The following is a 19,461-nucleotide window of genomic DNA, read 5'->3' as shown; positions in this document are numbered from 1 at the left end:
GCGACTGCCCTTGGGCCGGAAGCCGCTCGGGCTCCTTCGGGCCCCCCTCCGGCGGCGTTGGTCCGGGCGTCTCAGGCTCCGCTGGCGCGCCAACTGCGCTTCGGCCTTGGTGGCCCGGGCGCTGCCTTGGGGAGATGATGGGTGGGGACTGTCGCTACTACTCCCACCTCCGGCTGGAGCCCGCGTGAACCTTAACATCCAGGGCTAAGCGCACTGAAGGCAGCGGCCCCAGGGAGCGGAGAGTTTGCGGGATCTGCGGTGAAAGGAGGACCCGCCTCGAGCCACCCGATCCGCGCTCCCGCCGCGGCGGCTGTTTGTTCCCGCCGGGCCCCTCCGCGGAGGCACTCCGCCCGCCCCCGCCCCACCCAGCTCAGGGAGCTCCGCCCCGGGCTCGCGTTCTTCCGCCTTAGGCTGCCGCCAGGCGGGAAGAACTAATTTACCGACCTCCCCTCCCGGGGTAGGGGGGCGGCTGGGGGCCGAGACCGGCTGTGTAAGGGAAGGCCTCAACTCCTTCCGCCCGCGCCCGGGGCGCAGGCCCCCGCTCGGTTTCCCAGGGCAGCGGAGAGAGCCGCCCCCAGTCGGGTGCTCATCGAGAGGTGAGAGCGGCCGAGTGGGCCACGAGGGGGCGCTGCGGAGCTGGGGGACACCCCTCCCTGCCAGCCTCAGTCCCCCGCCCCCTCCCCGCCCGCGCGCAAAACACACTCGCCCCAGAGGCAGCGCGGCGGAGCCCGAGCCGCGGCCGGAGCGGAGCCGGAGAGCGGCGGTGGCGGCGGCGGCACCATGACCCTGGGCAGCTGCTGCTGCGAGATCATGTCCTCCGAGAGCTCCCCGGCCGCGCTGTCCGAGGCCGACGCAGATATAGACGTGGTGGGCGGCGGCGGCGGCAGCGGTGGGGGGGAGCCCCCTGCCCGTTCCGGACCCCGCGCCCCCCGGGACCTACTCCCCCACGGCCCCGAGCCTCCTCCAGAGGAAGCCGAGGGGGACGCCGCTGACGACGAGGAGGAATCCGGCGGCTGCTCGGACGGCGAGCCCCGCGCTCTAGCGCCCCGAGGGGCGGCGGCCGCAGCGGGAAGCCCAGGGCCAGGCACTGCGGCCGCCCGGGGCGCGGCGGGGCCCGGGCCCGGACCGCCGTCGGGGGGCGCGGCGACTCGGAGCCCGCTGGTGAAGCCGCCCTACTCGTACATCGCGCTCATCACCATGGCCATCCTGCAGAGCCCCAAGAAGCGCTTGACGCTGAGCGAGATCTGCGAGTTCATCAGCGGCCGCTTCCCCTACTACCGGGAGAAATTCCCCGCCTGGCAGAACAGCATCCGCCACAACCTATCGCTCAACGACTGCTTCGTCAAGATTCCCCGCGAGCCGGGCAACCCGGGCAAGGGCAACTACTGGACGCTCGACCCGGAGTCGGCCGACATGTTCGACAACGGCAGCTTCCTGCGGCGCCGCAAGCGCTTTAAGCGGCAGCCGCTACCGCCGCCGCATCCACACACGCACCCTCACCCTGAGCTGCTGTTGCGCGGCGGGGCTGCGGCGGCGGGGGACGCCGGCGCCTTCCTGCCGGGCTTCGCGGCTTATGGCGCCTACGGCTACGGCTACGGGCTAGCGCTCCCGGCCTACGGCGCACCCCCGCCGGGCCCGGCTCCGCACCCGCATCCACACCCGCACGCCTTCGCTTTCGCCGCCGCCGCTGCACCTTGCCAGCTGTCGGTACCCCCAGGCCGTGCCGCGGCGCCTCCACCCGGACCGCCGACGGCTTCGGTGTTCGCGGGCGCAGCCTCGGCTCCGGCCCCTGCGCCGGGCACAGGATCGGGCCCGGGCCCATCAGGCCTGCCAGCCTTCCTAGGCGCGGAGCTTGGCTGCGCCAAAGCCTTCTATCCCGCGTCCCTGAGCCCTCCCGCAGCAGGCACCGCGCTCCTGCGCCAGGGCCTCAAGACGGACGCGGGCGGCGGGGGCGCCGGGGCCGGGCAGAGGCCTTCCTTCTCTATAGACCACATCATGGGCCACGGTGGCGGCGGGGCAGTACCCCCGGGCGGGGGCGAGGGCTCCCCGGGATCGCCGTTCTCGGCGGCGGCAGGTCCTGGGGGTCAGGCCCAGGTCTTGGCCATGCTGACTACCCCAGCCCTAGCTCCAGTGGCCGGCCACATCCGCCTCTCGCACCACGGGGACGCGCTCCTGTCCTCAGGGCCCTCGTTTGCTGGCAAAGTAGCAGGCCTCAGTGGCTGCCACTTCTGACCGTGCCGGGATCTGGGCCACTGAAGCCCGCACTCCTCAGCCTCTCCCGGGAGCTCCTGCGGTCGCAGCGGAACTCAGGGAGTCTATTTATGAAGAGTCTCCAGACCTGGGGCCGGCGCGCGTGACTTAGCACTTCAGGCTCCACGCTCAGAATCTCTCCGATAGTTGGGACGAAGCGGGCTCCGTCGCTCAGGGGGAGGCCCGGGTCTATGCGACGAGGTCGCTGGCCATGATCCCGTTCCAGTTTGAGCAGTAAAAGGGTGAGGGGGAAGTCTTCGCTTTTCCCCAGTCTCTGCGCCTCTCGGCAGCCCCGGAAGAATGCTCTCCCAGAGAGGTGCCCGCCCAGGCCCGGCAGATCCCGCCAGAAACACCAACTTCGCAGAGAGGTCTCCCTTTCTGCCTCTCCCACACTCCTTCCCCAACTTTGAGGCCCTGATTGTCCAATATTATAATTTAAAGACACCTATTCTCTGCTTTGTGCTTAAAAGAAAAATTCAACTTTTTTTTTCCTTGCTGTTCTCCAAGGAACTTCGTTCTCTTGGAAGCCTACAGCAATGTCTACACAGGCGAAGTTGAACGGACAGGTGAAGCGAGGGGTCTCCACAATCCGTGCGCAATCCCGGAATCCCACTCCATTGAGGAAAATCCTCCCTCTTTTGTGTTGGGGCGCTTTTGAAGAAACTTTACCCCTTTCCCGTGGCCGGCTGGGTCCAGCCATCCAGGGCCAGCAGCCCTCTCAGCGGTCTGCTACGTCCCAGGCCCTGGGATATTTATTGTAGCTAAAGGCAATGAGGTTGGGGTGGGAGAGGAGGGTCTGGGTCAGGGACTGGAGAGGCGGGGGGCGGCCAGGGCACATCCTGTGGCAGGGGTCCTGTAATTATGTGTAAATATCTGTACAGCGGGCTGCTATCTGCATTCTCTGTCCACTGGGTGTGCATTGATTTAGACTTCTCCACTTGGGGAGACTTTGTGAAACTGTTTGAAGGTTTGTGTGGAAGAAAAGAAAAACCTGTCTCCCCCCACCCCACTCCCCATTGGTGTCAATTGAATAAATGTACGTGAACTCTAGCAGTCACCAGCTCTGTCTGCTTGTCTGCACTCCCCTTTCCCAGTCCGGGGCCTCCCGGACTCCTAGGCAGAGTGGAGTGAGGAAGGGCCCTGGGCAGCCCAGGCAGGCAGAGGAGGGCTTGGGCTTATCAGATACAGGGGACAGTGTGGCCTTGGCCTTTGGCTGTTAATGGGGCCAGGATTCTGGGAAGACTGTGACCCCTCCAGCGCTTTCATTTTCGCTCTGGTCACAGGAAGGTTTCTGCCTGGGGTTCCGCAGAGAGGCTTTGTTTCAAATGCACCTGGGGATTCTCATCTTCCAGTTTCGACTTTAGCGTGGCCTGGGCTGATCTGGGTACCTCGTGCTCATGGACACTATCTATACCCATTAAGTACAATTTGAGTGAAAGTGTTTACTGATGCATATTCTGTAAGTCTTTCTGTGCTACTATAGTTGGGGGGTTTTATGGAGCTTGTGTTTGTGTTTGTCTGGGTTGTCACGTAGCCTTGCTTTTTGTCCTTTTTTTGCAGGGGCGGGGCGTTGGTTGTATTTCAGGATATCTGTGTTTTTATTTCTGTGTGTGTCTGTGAACGTGTCTCTGTGTTTTCTGTTCTCTGTCACCATCTCTTTCTGTGTCCCTAAGAGGAGAGAGGTCTCTCTCTGGCCATTGTAGGGCCTTCTTTGCATTCCCCCCTGCCACCCCCTCCCACTCCTGGCACATGGAACAGTTAGAGTGAAAGGCCTGAATTGGAGACTGTGAAACCCCTCTCTCCTCCAGCCCGAGAAGCTTAGAGGGGCACTATGAACTAGGAGAGAGTCTGTGAGGCCCTGCTCTGTTAAGGTAAACCTCCCCAACCCTTGAGCCACGCTCAGAACTGGAACCTGTTGCCAGAGTTGAGTGCAAAGCCATTGGGCTGGCTGGAGCCTTCCATAAGCCCTGTGCCTGGAACTCCCAGTGGCCAGACTTGCAAGTGTGTTGGGTGAGAGGTGATGCTTGGGGTGAAACAAAGATGGTTACTTAGCTCTTTTCTCTGAACATTCAACTGCGGTCATAGGAGAAAAAGAGGAATATGGAGGTGCAGTGAGAGGCAGTTCAGCCTTCACAGAAAATAGACACATGCTGGGGGTGAGTGTTGGGAAACAAGTGACAGAGAGGAGGAAGAAGAAAGGGTCAGAGAACCAGATGTAGAGAACTTGAGAGGGGCAGACAGGGAGAAGCCATACAGGCTGCTTTAGCCAGATTCTCAGGCAGTAGGAGCAGTAGGAAAGAAAGAAGAGGTAGAGGACAGAGTACCCTGTACGAAGAGGGTCAGAATCAGGATCAGGGTGAGAAGAACACACCAGGGCTGAGGAAGAGGGGTTGGGACTTCTAAGTCTCTTAACCGCTTGCCCAATGGAGACAAGGTTCGAGGCGCATATGTTAAATGCAGCCTCTCTGCCGGAGGTGAGGTGCCCTTTCCTCCATCTTGATGAGAGACTGCAGGAGTGGAGGGAGATTGAATGCAGGGAGCCACCTTCCCATGATTTTATCGAATAGTCCAGGAGAAGTAAGGTTACATTCAATGGGAAAAAGGGAATGTCTGCTGATACTGGGATAATGGCCTCTGGCTGCCTGCTTCATTGACTTCTGTTGCTGAATTTGATTTCATTTCTTTTCACTTGAGGAAGGTTGAACATTTGAACATGACCATGTGTTTGCCCTTAGTAAAACACTTTATAGCTTACATGGTCTCATTTTCCATGAATATGTCAGTTCCAGATAGTAGGTTGGAGCTTCAAGTAAAAGACACCAATTTGTTTCTCCTGTAGAAGAGAGAAAATTAAGTCAGCCAGAATTCATATCTGATGATGTAGATAGATATTTCCACACCTGCTACTTCCAGGAGAAGCAGTGGATCCTTCTGGATTCTTCAGTGTGTCTTTGTGAAGGGTGTGTGTGTGTGTGTGTGAATTTATCTATGCTTACTGCTTGGTGTAGATGTATGTGGCAGAGGGTCTGCATCAGGAAGAGCGAGAAATAAGAGGATTGGGGAAGAGTGAGATGCATCCTTACAGGCAGGTGCTTCTAGGGAGCTTTGGGGTCCCAGACCAATGATTCAGACCCTGGTTTCCCCATGGGTCAAGAAGGCCAGATCTGGGCCAGATATAATTACTGGCCTTGAAAAATACTAGAAAAGAATTGTTGAGATATGTGCACTGTTGAAGGCAGGGGAGAAGGCAGGGTGTTTTGAATTCAGAACTTTTTCAGGTTGTGTGGGCTGGGAACCTGTTAATTAAGAGCTGGCAAGGACCCACCTGGGGCCTGGAGTGTAGGGAGGGGCAAGGAGAAGACTGAGGGAATTGTACGTTTGTATGGTAGAGTCCTGGGACTTTTTTTTTCTCCCCCAGACCAGAGAGGTTCTGTAAGAGGTTCTGTGGGCTCCCTCCCACCCTCTGGGTGCATAAGGATGGGTGTTCAGTGTAAGTCGGCTTACCTAGGAGGGAGCCCAGCCTCCTGGGAGGAGAAATAGGCCGTTCCATCTGGAGCGGCCCTTGTGGGTTCCCTGGCTGTTTGGGTGGATACAGCTGAGCCTCTGCCCCCGCAAGCTACAACGATCAGTGACAATAATAAGAAAATATCCAGGGCACACCTTCATGTCTCCAGGTGAGAAAAAAAATGCTAAGAAATCGGCTTGGGGTTCAGAGAGTGCTGCTGAGAGCGGGCAGTTTAAAGGGGAAGAAAATTGGCGAATTTCACTGGTCAATTTCACTTCATTTCGTTCAATTTCGTTCAATTTCATTCCTTTTCATCCGGCGCCGGGAGGCCTGAGGCCACAGAAGAGGGAGGGGGTTTTTCCGGGCAGAATTTCCCCATCTTGCAGATTTGCTTTCTATGGCTGAGAACAGCCTTGATTCTCAAACTTTGACATACATCTTTTAGCCAAGGCTAAAGGCAGACATTTTATTTCATTTTTATTTTATTTTATTTTACTGAAGGGTATTTTGTTTGGGTGATCGGGGCACATCGGTGAGCCTCTCCCCATTTCTCTCTTGCAGCCCAATTAAAGTGGTTAATTCTTTTCACCGCCGATTCCTCCCCATCTTTCTTTCTCCTGGGGCTCCCCGGACCACCCAGGAGCGGGAGCTGAGGTGGGGGCGGACACTTCCCCTCCATATCCAATTTGTTCTCGCCACAGCGGGCGCGTCTTCGTGGTTACAAAGCGCTTTTCCCCTGATGACTTTTTTCCCCTTTTCAAAAACTCTTCTCTCCCTCTCCGGTTCAACTAGCAACCCACCCCTCCTCCCTCTCCGCTCCGGTTTATTTAAACTTCGCCTCCTCCAGCGCCGCCGTAGCGCGCACTTAATGAAGTTGAAGGCTCGGTGAGCCCGGGTGAAGAGGGTTTGGAATCTGTTGAAAGGGGCGTTTTGTGACACTGATTGGGGCGGGGGTGGGGCCGGTCGCGGACCAGACAATGATGATCAGGCGGGTTTTCCTCTGCTTAGGGTCAGGCGAATAAAGGCGCTGACGCTATTTAAACGAGGGACCCGGCAAGAAAAAGGGAGAAAAGATTTGCGTGTGGAGCGTGCCTCGTAGGATTTCAAGCTTAGGGGGGCGGTGTGAGGAGGCAGATCGGCTAGGGTCTTTATGGACCGGAGTCGGAGTTTAACTCAAACGCTGCGCATGCCGCCAAGAGAAGCGAGGCGAGTTTGGGTTTGCGCCTAAATTATTCCGATACGTGGTTCAAAAGGTTGTCTGGGTTGGGGCCTGGTGATGCATCCAGGAGGACCAACTGGGATGCTGAGACTCAGCTCACATTTGACCTTGGGGCTGGAGCTCTGAGATTTCCGGAGAAACGGTGAAAGAGAACTAAAGGTGGGCAGAGGTCGTACAGGATAATTCAGCGTCCTAAGCTCTTCGTCTATCAGGGCATCTGAGAGCAAAACAAATGCTAATTGGAGTTTTGGAGCGGAATTATTCTGTTCTTTAAGGTCGGCATAGACGTACCAATATAGAAAGATGCAGGGAGGATTGAGATTCCCAGCTCTGGTTTAGGGAACGAATTTTTCCGCGAGCTAGTGGGTGCGGCGCAGGGCGGAGCTGGCACCGCCTCCTTTCGTAGCGGAGAAGCAGGGCGGCCCGAGGCTGGGGCCGCTCCGGAGCCCCCGAGGCTTCGGACCGTGGCGGAAGGAAGGCGCTTTCCTCTGGTGCCTGCGTCCCCGGGATGGACTGGGCGCCGACACCCCTGGGGTTGTTTCTGACCCTCGCTCGGCTCTCAGCTCCGAGTCCTGGGTGTCTGCGGAGCTCTCTCTTTTCGATCCACACGGACTCAGAGCGGAAGTCGCTCGTTGTCTGCGCCTTTGCTTTTCTCCACGCGTCAGGGGTCTGAGCTGGTGCCCTCCTCCCGGCCACGCCAGCCTCCTCGCCGCAATTTCGTCCTCTTGAAGGAGCTTGACAGGGCCCCGGTCTTCAGCCCGTACCCGCCTCCTTCCCGTCCAGCTATTCGGAGATATGCTCGGCTCCCGAGGGTTACGCGTCAGATCCCGCACGCCCGGGCGGCTGGGGAGATGCTCACAGCAGCTGCTACAGGGGTCCTGAGCGTTTCGCCCTGGGAAGCCGGGGCCTTGGAGGTCTGTGTTCGTTTCCCCCGATGTTGGAAAAACGCCTTAGGATGGTCTTACCTCCGGGGCATTTCTGCCTACGCAGGCAGAAGTATCTTGGGAATTGCGGTTACATGGATCTTAGGACTGGAAAAGGCGAATTATTGGGGGAACAAGATATTTAAATCAGTCCCTTCGATTCCTAAAAATCACGGCAGCCCTGAAAAGCGTATTTCAAACGATGTGTGGGTACCGCCAAACAGTGTGTGTGTGTGTGCGGCGCGGTGGGGGCCTCTGAGGGTGCCGGAGCGGGGCTTATTGTCCAAATTAATTCGTCGCCCCTTACAGAGGGCCCTTGCTTTGTGTCCCCTTCCCCAGCAGGTGTCGGTGCTGTTAGGACTCCTTGACAAGTTCCCCCATCCCATTCAGATGCAGATGTGCGGGTCCCGGCTGGGTGGGGGGAAATCACCTCTCCCACCCCCCACATACCCTAGTCCACGCCTTCCCTCGGGGTTGCGTCTTCATGGCCCTGTGGGCTCACGTCTCAACTGAATTCCTTGTAAATATCCAATCATTTTGAGCTAGTTCTCCCTTTCCCACGTGTCACTCCAGTCAGAGAGGGCAGCTAGTGAGGTTATCACTTAAACTAGCCTCGGACCCAGATGGCAAGAGCCTAGAGGGTCCTGAGCACCGCGTGGCTCCACTTACTGCTTTGGAGCGGGAGGGACCAGACCAAGATTACATAGCGGAACAGCTGCGGAGCCGGCGAGTAGATCCAAGAACCGGGGCTCCCAGTACAAGGAGTAGGATTCCAGGGCTGGAGATGCTGGTAGGACGGCCTTGCGGGCTGGACAACCCAACGCCCCAGACAGCCATGCTTTGTGGAGCCCCAGGCAGGCTGGAGGATCAGAGGACTGTTCGTAGGGTCCTTTTGCAAACCCATGAGTCTTCGATATAGCAACAAAAGGGCAGACGGACTGTGAGGCGCGGCTTCTGGGTTCTGATGCCCCAGGCAGCAGCTCTGGCCTCTGATCTACTTACCCTGTCCCTCCTCCCTCTGTTGACCAGCTGAAGAGTGTAAGGCCAGCGTCAGGGCTCAGTTTGTGTGAAGAACAGTTTTCCTGTCTGAGGAGGTACCTGGTAAGGATCAAACACCAGCGAGTTAATTTGCCTCCAGCCCTGGACATCTCTTAACTCTCTGGCTCCTTCGTTCCACAAATATTTATTGAGCACCTACTGTGTGCTGGGGATTGTACTGGAGGTATAAGCAGCAAACATGTGCCTAGTGTCATTAGATGCAGTTTAATTCCGATAGTTGAGAACTGAAGAAAAGGCAAAAGAAGTGATTATCACCATATTTGAGGTTAAAAAAAAAAGCTTAGTATTTTAGGGGTTAAGGATGGTAGCTTTCCACTTTGTGATGATGGTATCCAGGTATCACAGTCCATGTGTATGTGATTTTTGGGTATTTGGGGTCTGTGTTTGTGTATATGTTTGTGTGTGAGAGGAAACGTGTCTGTGTGGGTGACTGCTTGGGGCTGAATACTTGTGTGCTAGCATGTATATTTGTGACTGTATCACTGTGAGTGTGAGAGTGTGGTCCCTCCTCCTTGGGCAGGGGCAGAGGCTGGGGGGATGTGGGTGCAGAGAACTGGAGTGGAAGGGTTAGGAAGGGGTCTCTGTGATGGTGGGGAGGAGGCCTCAGTTTTGAGCTTCTTCCCTTATTCTTCTAGCTAAGACTGAGACCTGCCCACCTTCTCCCTACTTCCTTCTCCACTGCAGACACAGCCGGGATTGCGGAGCAGCCAGTGAAGGTGCTGAGGGACACAGTGACCGGACCAGCAGTGGATCAGGCTAGCCTCCACCCAAAGCTCCCGCTTCATCCCTAACCTGCTGGTGTCCAGTCCCTTTAGCCTGCCTTAGATGGGTAGATCCAGGTTGTTCCAGAGTAGCTAAGAGGCTCTGTCTGGCCTCTGACCTGCTCTCCTGCCTGGTGCCGTGAGATGCCCCCGCCCGACTCCAGCCTGCACAGAGGGACCTGGTCAGCAGTCCCCAGGTGCTTTGGAGTTTTTCCTTCCATTCCTAGGAAACTGATCTCCTGCAGCAAGGGGGCAAGTGCAGTGTGTAGAGCCGGTAACACCGGAGCTTGCAAGGTTTCCAAGGCTAACATTGAACGGATGGGGAAGCAGGTCTAGAGGAGGGGTGAGGATGGGGTTTGCCCAGAGTTGCTCAGCAGGATGCCAGGTGTAAAGTTGGAGCCTGCAGCCTCTATGCACCAGCATCAATAATTAAAGTATTCACCTAGATCTTTTGAGGGAACTAAAAACCCAGCATCTCCCCTGGTACTCGAGGGAAATCTTAAGTGTTGTCTGCACTATGGATGTCTCTGAATTCTCCTTTCTTCCCAGAGGCAGGACTGGAGGAACGTTGAGATCAAGGTGTGGGAGAGCAAACAATTATCCGGATAAATCAGGGCATGAGCTAGGTTGCCCTTAGGTGAACGAGGGGGCAGCCGGGAGGAGTGTGGGTGAGCAGGAGCATCTTGTGCTTAGCTTTACGCTGGGTCCCTGGTCTGGGCAGGCAGCCGAGTCCTTCCCCCGGCCCTAGCCTGAGCCTAATTTCGGGCAGCAGCTTGGCTGTGAGGAAGGGGGGTGGGAATGGTCAGAGTTTGCCAGTAAATTGCCTCTTTCCCTTCAGTTTTCCTAGGCAGTAGCATCCCTCCCTCCTTGCTTCTGTGAGTCTGTTGGCAAATCTGTCAGTTAGTCCATCCATCTGGCTACTCCAAGCCTTGCTTCCCATGCCCCGTCAGAATCTAGACCTTTCACACACTGGAGAATAACTGAAGAGAATCTGGATCATCTAGGCCTGAGGCTGCCTTGGCTGGAGCCATTCCTTCCTGGATCGGGATGGATGTGCTGGCCCAGCTTCAGGGCTTTGAAGGGTGTTGGTTGGCTGTAGGCCAGTGTGTGTGTGTGTGTGTGTGTGTGTGCGCGCGCGCGCGCGCGTGCGTGTGTGGCTGGGGCACGTGCACGCGCCCACGGGCACATAGGAGTTCTGAGTTACACTGACCCCTAAAAGATACCAGGCTTTGATGGCTCTTTCGCCTCCTCTGCAGTCTTCACTTTAGCACCTACCCTGAAGATGATTAATACTGAGGGCGGAGAGGGGGCGGAGGGGAGAGGATTCCTGATTCTGGCCACGGTGCTCTCTGTGACCTTGGGCCAGTCCTTCCTGCCCTCACTGAGCCTCAGTTTCTTTGTGTGAGAAATGAGCTGGATTATGTCAGCCTGGATTCGCCTTCCCCGTCTGGGGTCAGTGGCTTTGCCCAGCTCCTCCCTCTAGTCTGCCGAGGAGTGCTTGCTCCTCCCTCAGCTATCACTCTGCAGCGAGGGTGCAGGAGGGTACAGAGCTGGCCTGCCACAGGTTGTGCTGGGACTCCAGAGACACAGTCCAGGTGGCCACCTCAGGGCTTCCATTGCACAGACAGAGGGGCAGGAGAGTGAGGGGCTTGGCTCCCTCCTTTCTGGACCCAAGAAACTTCCAACCTAGACCCTGTGATTTCTCCTCCCCTGCCAGGGCCATAGCGGGTGGCCGAGTCTCCAGGTGTGTCTTTGTCCCTGGATTCTGCATAATCCTATCTCCTTTGTGGACCATGTGGAGGAGTGTGAAGGTGAGTCACCATCTGGCAGCCTACCTGGCAGCCTGCTGAGCTCCCAGCCCCACCCATTATGGCATCGGGATAGGGTGGCAGGGGGTAGGAGGCTGGCCCAAAAAGTGACCGGGAGCCTCTCCCCCAGCTCCCTTTACTCCAGTCTCTGTTCACCCAGAGACCCCGCCCCCCTTTCTGGGAAGCGCTGGGTGAGTTCGTGTGTTTAGCAGGAGGTGGGAGAGGGGCTGGATGGACTGGAACCAGTGTAGGTGGCCCGCGATGTGGGAAGAACAGTTCCAAAGCCGGGCTGGGAACCAGGCTGTGCTCTGCCTCTTCCCCAGTGTCCCGTCCCAGGCCAAACTTGAGAACTTCAGAGTGTGTGGGGTCGTAGCGGGAAGTACCCAAAGCCTGGGGGTGGGGGGTGGACCGCTGTCTCAGAGACAAGTCCGCAGAATGTGTGCCTGCAGACTGAGACCCAAGGCAGTGGGGAGAGGCGGGAGGGGAAGGGCCGGGCTCCGTGGTCGCTTCCTCAGGAGCTGGGGTTGGAGTTTCCCGGTGACTTGTCTGCTCGCCGCCAGCATCTAGGATTCTTGCTCTCAGATACGCTCGGGCACGCAGTTGCATGCTGTGAGCAGAAAGAGCCCCAAAGATGCGTGTAAGGAACATTGGGAAGCAAAGCACTTCCTGCAGGGCGAGGCCGGGGGCCTGGGTCGACAAGGCTCCCCACCTGAGTGTGAAGGACGAGAGGTTCCTGAAACCCTCCCCGAGCCGGATCCGAGCGCCGGCGGGGCCCTGCCACTTGGGGGCGCCGCTGGCCCCAAAGTACCCGGAGCTTTTCCACCGCTTACCGAGGTGACCCCGCCCCACCCGCTCTGACCCTTCGTTAGAGGCTGACTCTGCAAACCTGGAAGCTCTTGCTTTAAAGCGGGCCGACCCAGCGCTAAAAGGGATGACCCTGCGCTGACGGGGACGACCCAGCTCTGAGCGAGCCTGACCCTGCGCTAACAGGCGTGACCCTGCACTGACCCGGGCCGATCCGTGCTAAAATGCTAACGGGATGATCTTGGGCTAACCGGGGTGGCTCTCTGCTCTCGCTCGCAAGGCTTTCCCGCACAGATTAGGTGCTGAAGCTGTCCCCTAGCTCTAGCACCAAAACTGGGCTCCTCATACCCACCCCCGCCTCCACACCGCTCGCTGCTCCATCCTTTCCCCCTCTGGCTCTATAGGCCGATTCTGGGACATCCGTTTGAAGAGAAGGCTGGGCTTGCCCTGACGGTGGCTGAGTGTGCGGAGGGGGCTTCCTAAAGGGAACTGATTCCGTGGAGGCTGGGGCATCTCGGGGGCCAGGGCTATGAGCGCCTTTCTGTGTCTGTGCTCCCACCTCTGCAACAGTCCTCCCTGCCCTCCCACCCCTCCATATACATTGGCAGCTCTATCTTGGGGCAACTCCATCCTCTTCTGGACCCAGTGCTGCTCTCTGTGAAATGAAATGAGCTTATCACCAGGCTGCCCCTCATCTGCTGGAATGTCCTTCCATATCCACTCATCAGTCTCAATTCATTTCAACAAGTCTCTTATTACCTGCTTGGTGCTTGAGGATACAGTGGTGAACAAAACAGATGTTGTTCCTGGCCTTAAGGTGGTGATGATCTAGCGGAGGAGAGGAAGAAACAGACAAGTGCATATCTAATTAAAACTGTAATACGGACTCTGAAGGAAGACACCTGGGACTTTGCGAGAGACTAGCTGGAGGATGTAATTTAGGAGGTGAATCACTTCCCCACTCTGCCAGGCTGGAACCTCTTGGCAAGAGTGGCCATCACCCAAAACTCCATCCTGTTTGACTTTGCCTCCAGTCAACAGAGCTCTGACCATTGGGCTACCAGTCACTGCATCTGCAGGGAGTCAGGGTCCCTTCCTGGTGTGCCATTGTCCATCCCCGAGAGATCCTTTAATACCATCAGGGGGGATTCACCCTTCATTCGACACCTAGGGCATCTTCAGACCCCTTTTCCTCTCCTCAGGTCTTTGGAGTTGGAAGAGACAGTCTGCCCCTCAAGAGCATGGTATGGAAGCCAGGCTGGCTTTGGGATATGAGATCCCTTTGATTCTGAGATCTCTTTACCCAGCATGGCATCCAGCACAATAAATGGTTGTTCATTAGAAAAATGATTCTAGGAGTCTGAGTCTACCCTTTGATGAGCCCGAGAGCCAGTGATTCTATGGTTCATGCATCTGATTGTCCCTTCTCCCCCTTTCTACCTGGTTCACTCCCAGCTCAGGTGTCTCTTCCTCCAGGAAGCCTTCCGTCCTCTCTGACCCCTATCTCCCAAGCCTGGTGTGAGATCCTGTCCCCGGTGCTTCTACAACGCCTGGTGCTTTTGAAGAACTTATTGTGGAGTGTTTTCTGCTCACTGCTCCACCTCCTTCACCAGACTGGGAGCTCCTTGAGGGCAGGAGTTGAATCCCGTGCATCACTGTTCTTAGCACGTGACACAAGCCCTGGCACACGAGTGAATGGATCGACCACGTGTGCGTGGAAGTGCTCCAAAAACGCGTCACATTGCTCAAAGCCAAGTGGAGTTAATGTTATTCAGAAGTTTGACCCTTAGTAGAGCAGTAATGGTCTCTGGTGCCCTGTGTGGTGGGGGAGAAGTGGGCACAGCAGTATCTAGGGCAGGGCCTGGGGGCCCCTGAGCGCCAGTGTAGCAAGAGAACCTGAAGGGAGAAAGGTGGCCTGGACTCTAGCTCAGTTCTTCTCCATGCTGAAAGGAGCTTGGGCTGGTAGGCACCCTCTGAAAGAGGGGACCAGAGAGTCACTCCCCACCATCCCCACTCTCCCATGGTGCAGCAGCTGTCCAGGGAGCAGGTCTGGGCTCCCAGAATTGCACGGAGAAGATGAGTGTTCCCTGTCCAATGCCAGGGGCTTCAAGTGCCTGTTGAGGGTGAGGGTGGGGTGGAAGAGAAGGGAGTGGGCAAGAGGAAGTGGATTTCAAGGGTGTGGAACAAAGAGGATGACTCAGCTGGGACCCACAGGAGGTATCTTTCATCCAACTCATCTTGTTTTTAACTCCTTCATGACTTCTAGTCTCATCTTGCTACCCAAACTACAGAGACCTAGAGGACAAAATGTATTGGTTGGAAATCCAGACTGAGCAGAAATAATCTCAAGAGAAGGGAACTTGGGGCCCCAGTGTGGGAAAGCACTAGTGCCTTCCTCCCCCTTCCCCCCATTTTCCTTAAGCAAGCACACAGTGTGGACCTGGACCGGGTTATAAGGGAGTAGAACTGAATCAAACAGACAGTTCCTTGACCACTCATCTGCCTCCCACGCAGCAAACATTTACCAGCCCTACCATGGCTGGCATCCCTGGCCTGGACCCACTGTAGGGGTGGGTGTAGGTTAGGGGACAGGAAGGGAATTTATCCAACGTCCTACCCCTGGGCAAGCTCACAGTCTGATGTTGCTAGCCCTTGGTGCTTCAGCTCAGGGGCAAGGGACTTTTGGGAGGGGGAGAAGGCCCGGGAGACTTCCTGCAGGAGGTGGCGTTTGAGCTGGGCTTTGAAAGTCTGGGAGCATTTGGACAGTAGAAGTTTGGGTATGAGGGGAAGGCATCCAGGGCATTCCATCCTTTATGAGCAAGGGCATTTAGGAGAGCTAAGAGTGAGTCCAGAGTTAAGTGGAGAGGTCCACCCTGGACTCCTATTGGAGTCACAAGGAATCCCCTCTGTATTATAAAAGGTCCTCAAAGTCTTAGTAGTTTAACAAATAAAGATTATTTTTCAGTCATCTCACAATCCAAATGTCAGATCAGTGGTGGTGGTAGTGGGCGGGGAGTCATTCAGAGACCCAGGGACTTCCCTCTAAGGGCTCCATCATTATCTAGGGGAGGAGCTCTTATCTTTTTTGTGTCCTAGATCCCCTTGGGCAGGCTGTTGAAGCCAATGGACCCTTAAGAATAAAGATTTTTGGGGACTTCCCTGGTGGTCCAGTGGTTCAGACTCGGCGCTTCCACTGCAGGGGGCACGGGTTTGATCCCTGGAACTATGATCCCACATGCTGCACGGCGCAGACAAAAAAAAAAGAATAAAGATTTTTCAACGCATAAAATCCAATTCACAGGAGTCCAAAAGCAACCGATTATACTGAAATTCAAGTATCAAAATATTAAAATTTTTTTTGACATAATAGGATGTGATAATACAATAACATTTTGATATAGTAATAATATAACAAGTTAAATAGAAAACAGCAAAGGGATTAATAGTACAATTTCAGCATAAATGACCTTTTGATATTTCTGCAGCCACTTAACATGATATAGAAAAATATCTGTGATTTCTATGGATGGCACAGTTACAGGTATGGGGAATACCACTGTGGTTTGTTGCCTCTCTTTGTAATCGAATAAAATACTGAATCTCAGTTTGGAGGTTTGTAAAAATAAAGGTAAAAATGTTCTCATCCAAATTTATGGAGCTCCCACATAACGGATTCTATAATTGACCCCCTGGGATTGTGGACCCCAGTTCTAGGTGCCTGGCGTCCTCCACTGGACCTTCTAAACTCAGCAGAGGAGGAGAGAGAGTAGAGAATTCTGGGGGGAATTTTTAAAAGGGCCAGTTCTGCAGGTGGCAAATATCACTCTGACCACTTTCCTTGGCCAGAACGTAGTCACACGGCTCCAGCTAACTGCAGGCAGGTTGGGAAATAGTGTCTGGTCTTGTACGCAGGAGAATGAATAGGGAGAGGAGTAGACTGACCTTGTCACACTTCTATCTGGGGAAGGTCATCTGAAACCAAACATAGAAGATGCTTGGGAAGGAAAGGTTGAATGTCTGAAGGAATGACCTTTTCCCCCTGGAAGTCTCTTGCCCTCTTGTTGCCTCTGTCTTTATTCCTCTGTCCACCCATCTGTCCTTCAGTCAGTCTGTCAGTGATTTTTTTTCCCTCTCAGACAACTCAGATCCTTTGTGGGAGGAGGCAGGACACAGCAGCACACATAAGTATTAAGAATAAAATCTCCATGTTGGCAGATAATTGCTCTCTGTCTGTCTCATGGCTTCTCCCCTGCTGGCACCTCCATCAATGAGGAGGCGCACAGACCTCGCCAGAAAGCGTTTCCATCACCATTGTCTCATTTGGTCCACATGGGGCCTTGGGATCGGCATCTGTATTTTCCAGATGAGACTTGGAGAAGTTGCAGGGCTGCTGCAAGGTTGCACCGGAAATAGCAGCATCAGGACTTGAACTCTGATCTTCTGACTCCACCGGTCCCTTTGCTCCCTCTCCCCTACTGGCAGGTCTTTATTTTCTTCCCTCTCGCTGGCTTCCTGCTCCTTCCTGGGCCTCCAGGCGGGGTCTGCGGAGGGAAGTATGTTCACCCCTCCCCCTCCTCTGCATGGTCCAGGCCCCAGGGAGGTTTCCTTGAGGACTCTAGCAGCTTGGGCAGGTAGGGCAGGACCTGCTTTTCATCAGTGGCTTGCTAAGGCTGCTGGAGAGACCCTGGTCCTTTTATCTGCTCCTGCTGCGAGAGTTCCTGTCCCTTATCTCTCAGTGCAGCCCTGGGTCCTCTTTGGGCCTCAGTCTTCTCATCCGTACTACTCAGACATTCCTTCTCCCCTACCCCCTCCTTTGTTCTTCCCTCTCTTTCTCTCCCCATTCATCTTTCTGGGATCTCTGCCCCCAGTCTGAATCTCCTTTGTCAGAAGGCAGCTCTGCAGGGCTTCTCAGCTCAGGCTCACTCTGTCGCCTCCATCCCCTGGTGCCTCCTAGACACCCTACCTCAGCAGCTCCAGGAAGGGGGCTGAGGACAGGGGGCTGACCCCTGTCCTCACAGATCTGGTGACCCCCGGAGGGCTCCCAAGGGGCTGGAAGCCCATGTCCTCCTCAGACCCTCAACCGGTCAGTGTCCACGGCTCTGGACCATCTTCTTGGTGATTACAGAGGAGCACGTGTTCCTGAATCTATTCTCCTCTGGACTGACTGGTCCCAGTTCCTTCCTCTGTTCTCCTGTATCCCCTGCTCCCTCGCCTCTTTCAGAATGCCCCTCCCCCAACTGCTACATTAACGGGGGCGGTGAGGGGATCTGGTTTCTGATGTGTTTGCTCTTGGATAGTTATGCAGAGGGCAACCCTACTCTGCAAAGACTCCCTGGGGAGAGGGCTGGCAACAGAGCCACAGCGCTGGGTCTGCTCTGTGCAAACACACAGAGAGAGGCAGCCGTGCTAGTGTGAGAGCACATGCACACCCCTCAGCCCCACCCCGTCCCACAACACATGCAGGCACCGACACACAGACGTAGTCAGGGGTTTAGGTATACACACCAGGAGGAACGTTTTCAAATACACGCAGGAGCAGAGGGAACAGTACAATGAACCCCCTGTGCAGCCACCACTCAGATAAAACAACGATCAGGTACGGGTACGTCCAAGTGACAGCTGTATTTAGCACAAGTAAGTGAAAAAAAATCTATTCAGGATTTTTCTGGTCACATTAATGCAGAGTTGGGTGTGTGGATAATTTTCCCATGAATAATTACACGGGGAGGGCATATTTCATGGAATTGGGTATGAGATGGACATTACTAGCAGTCACAGCATACCCTCAGCCATTATCCACGTAGTGTCTTGCGTGTTGATGACAAGAGGGGTGTGAACTGGTTGGGCTGGGGATCTGTGATACATATCATGTGTTGGTGGGTGTGTCCTGAACAGCGAACTCGGATCAGTTTGTGATGGTAATTGTGTGTGTGAGGGGTGTCTGTGTGTGATGGCTTATTTGGCATGCGTGCACGTGTGTGTACGCCTGGGGCCAGCAGGAGAGTTGTGCAAGCATCAGGAGAAGCTGAGAGGCAGCCATCCTGGCTCTTGGGAGAGACACTCGTGTGTGAAGAGCTCGGCGCTCAAAAGCGGCTGTCTAAGAGCTTGAGCGTCAAATTATAGCCCACGTGGACAGAGGTGTCAGCGGTCGCTGGTTGCTGTAAATACTTCAGTGCAATTGACAACAGCTTGTGGAGGGCTAAGGGAGATAGGGAGGGGACCGAGGGAGGGACAGTGCCTCCTGCAGGGATCCTCTGCCCTACAGTCCTGCCTCTGCTGGATCGAGTGCTGGTGGGGAGGGGGTTCGGGGCACAGAGCAGTGGGTCTGTAACGGGGTGGACTTCAGAGCTAGACTGGTTCTGATAATCTGTCATTTACAGCCGGGTAACCTTGGGCAAATGACTTACCTACTCTGTGCCTCGGTTTCTCTACCTGAAAAAAAAAACCAACCAATAGAGATCTTTGTGAGGAATTATAGGAACTTCTTTCATCTGAAAGCACTTGAAGCTATACAGACATTAGCTTTTACTGCCTTGTGCAGGATAATGCATGGGAATGAACACAGTGCCCCTCCCATAGGAAACTCTCAATAAACATTAGCCAATGCTGTTAGCCTAGTACTATCGTCTTCATAAGCCTGGACCCATAACTGGAGGTACCACAGCCCTTCCAAATATGCATGGAAAAAAGGCTTCTCAGAGGGCAGCCCGTGGGTCTTTGTGGGTTTTCAGAAGATGTTTTTTAGTTTCCAGTCTTTCAGAGAATCCTGCTGGACAGGATCTGAGAGAGTCTGCCCAGGGAGCTCTCTCTGTAGATCTGCCTGCCTTTATTAGTGCCTTGGCTGCCGCGTTCTTGAAAAGTCCCGTGTAAATGGTTTTCTGCAAACTCAATCCCGTTTAAAATGCGCTAGCAGGGCTGAGAGCTTAAAGGGACCCTGGGGTGAATTCTTTTGTAAAGCATAGCATCTCCTGAATGTACCTATTTTGTAAAGCACAGAGAGTTATAAAGTAGCAGTAGTCAGGATTTCTTGAGTGCCTACTATGTGCTGAATACTCAACACCTATTAATTATAGCCTCAACATCTATTACTTAAATATAGCCTCCTCCTGTGGAGGACAATATCCTAATTTTC

At 55.1% G+C, this 19,461-nt stretch overlaps 1 protein-coding gene across 1 annotated transcript; it reads left to right on the top strand.

Annotated features, from left to right (window-relative positions):
- Positions 1-412: 412 nt before the first annotated feature.
- On the top strand, positions 413-12,923 carry FOXD2 (forkhead box D2). Its single transcript, XM_019937719.3, has 2 exons — positions 413-11,528; positions 12,734-12,923. The coding sequence occupies exon 1, from the start codon at positions 781-783 to the stop codon at positions 2,230-2,232; it is 1,452 nt and encodes a 483-aa protein (XP_019793278.1). The 5' UTR covers positions 413-780; the 3' UTR covers positions 2,233-11,528; positions 12,734-12,923.
- The last annotated feature ends 6,538 nt before the right edge of the window (positions 12,924-19,461 follow it).

The sequence above is a fragment of the Tursiops truncatus genome, chromosome 1, assembly GCF_011762595.2.
Source record: "Tursiops truncatus isolate mTurTru1 chromosome 1, mTurTru1.mat.Y, whole genome shotgun sequence".
Classification (NCBI taxonomy): Eukaryota; Metazoa; Chordata; class Mammalia; order Artiodactyla; family Delphinidae; genus Tursiops; species Tursiops truncatus.
This window is presented reverse-complemented; position numbering and strand designations above follow the sequence as displayed.

Bases quoted from the DNA above. Each gene is read 5' to 3' on its own strand.
- FOXD2 (XM_019937719.3), top strand. From the start codon at position 781: ATGACCCTGGGCAGCTGCTGCTGCGAGATCATGTCCTCCGAGAGCTCC.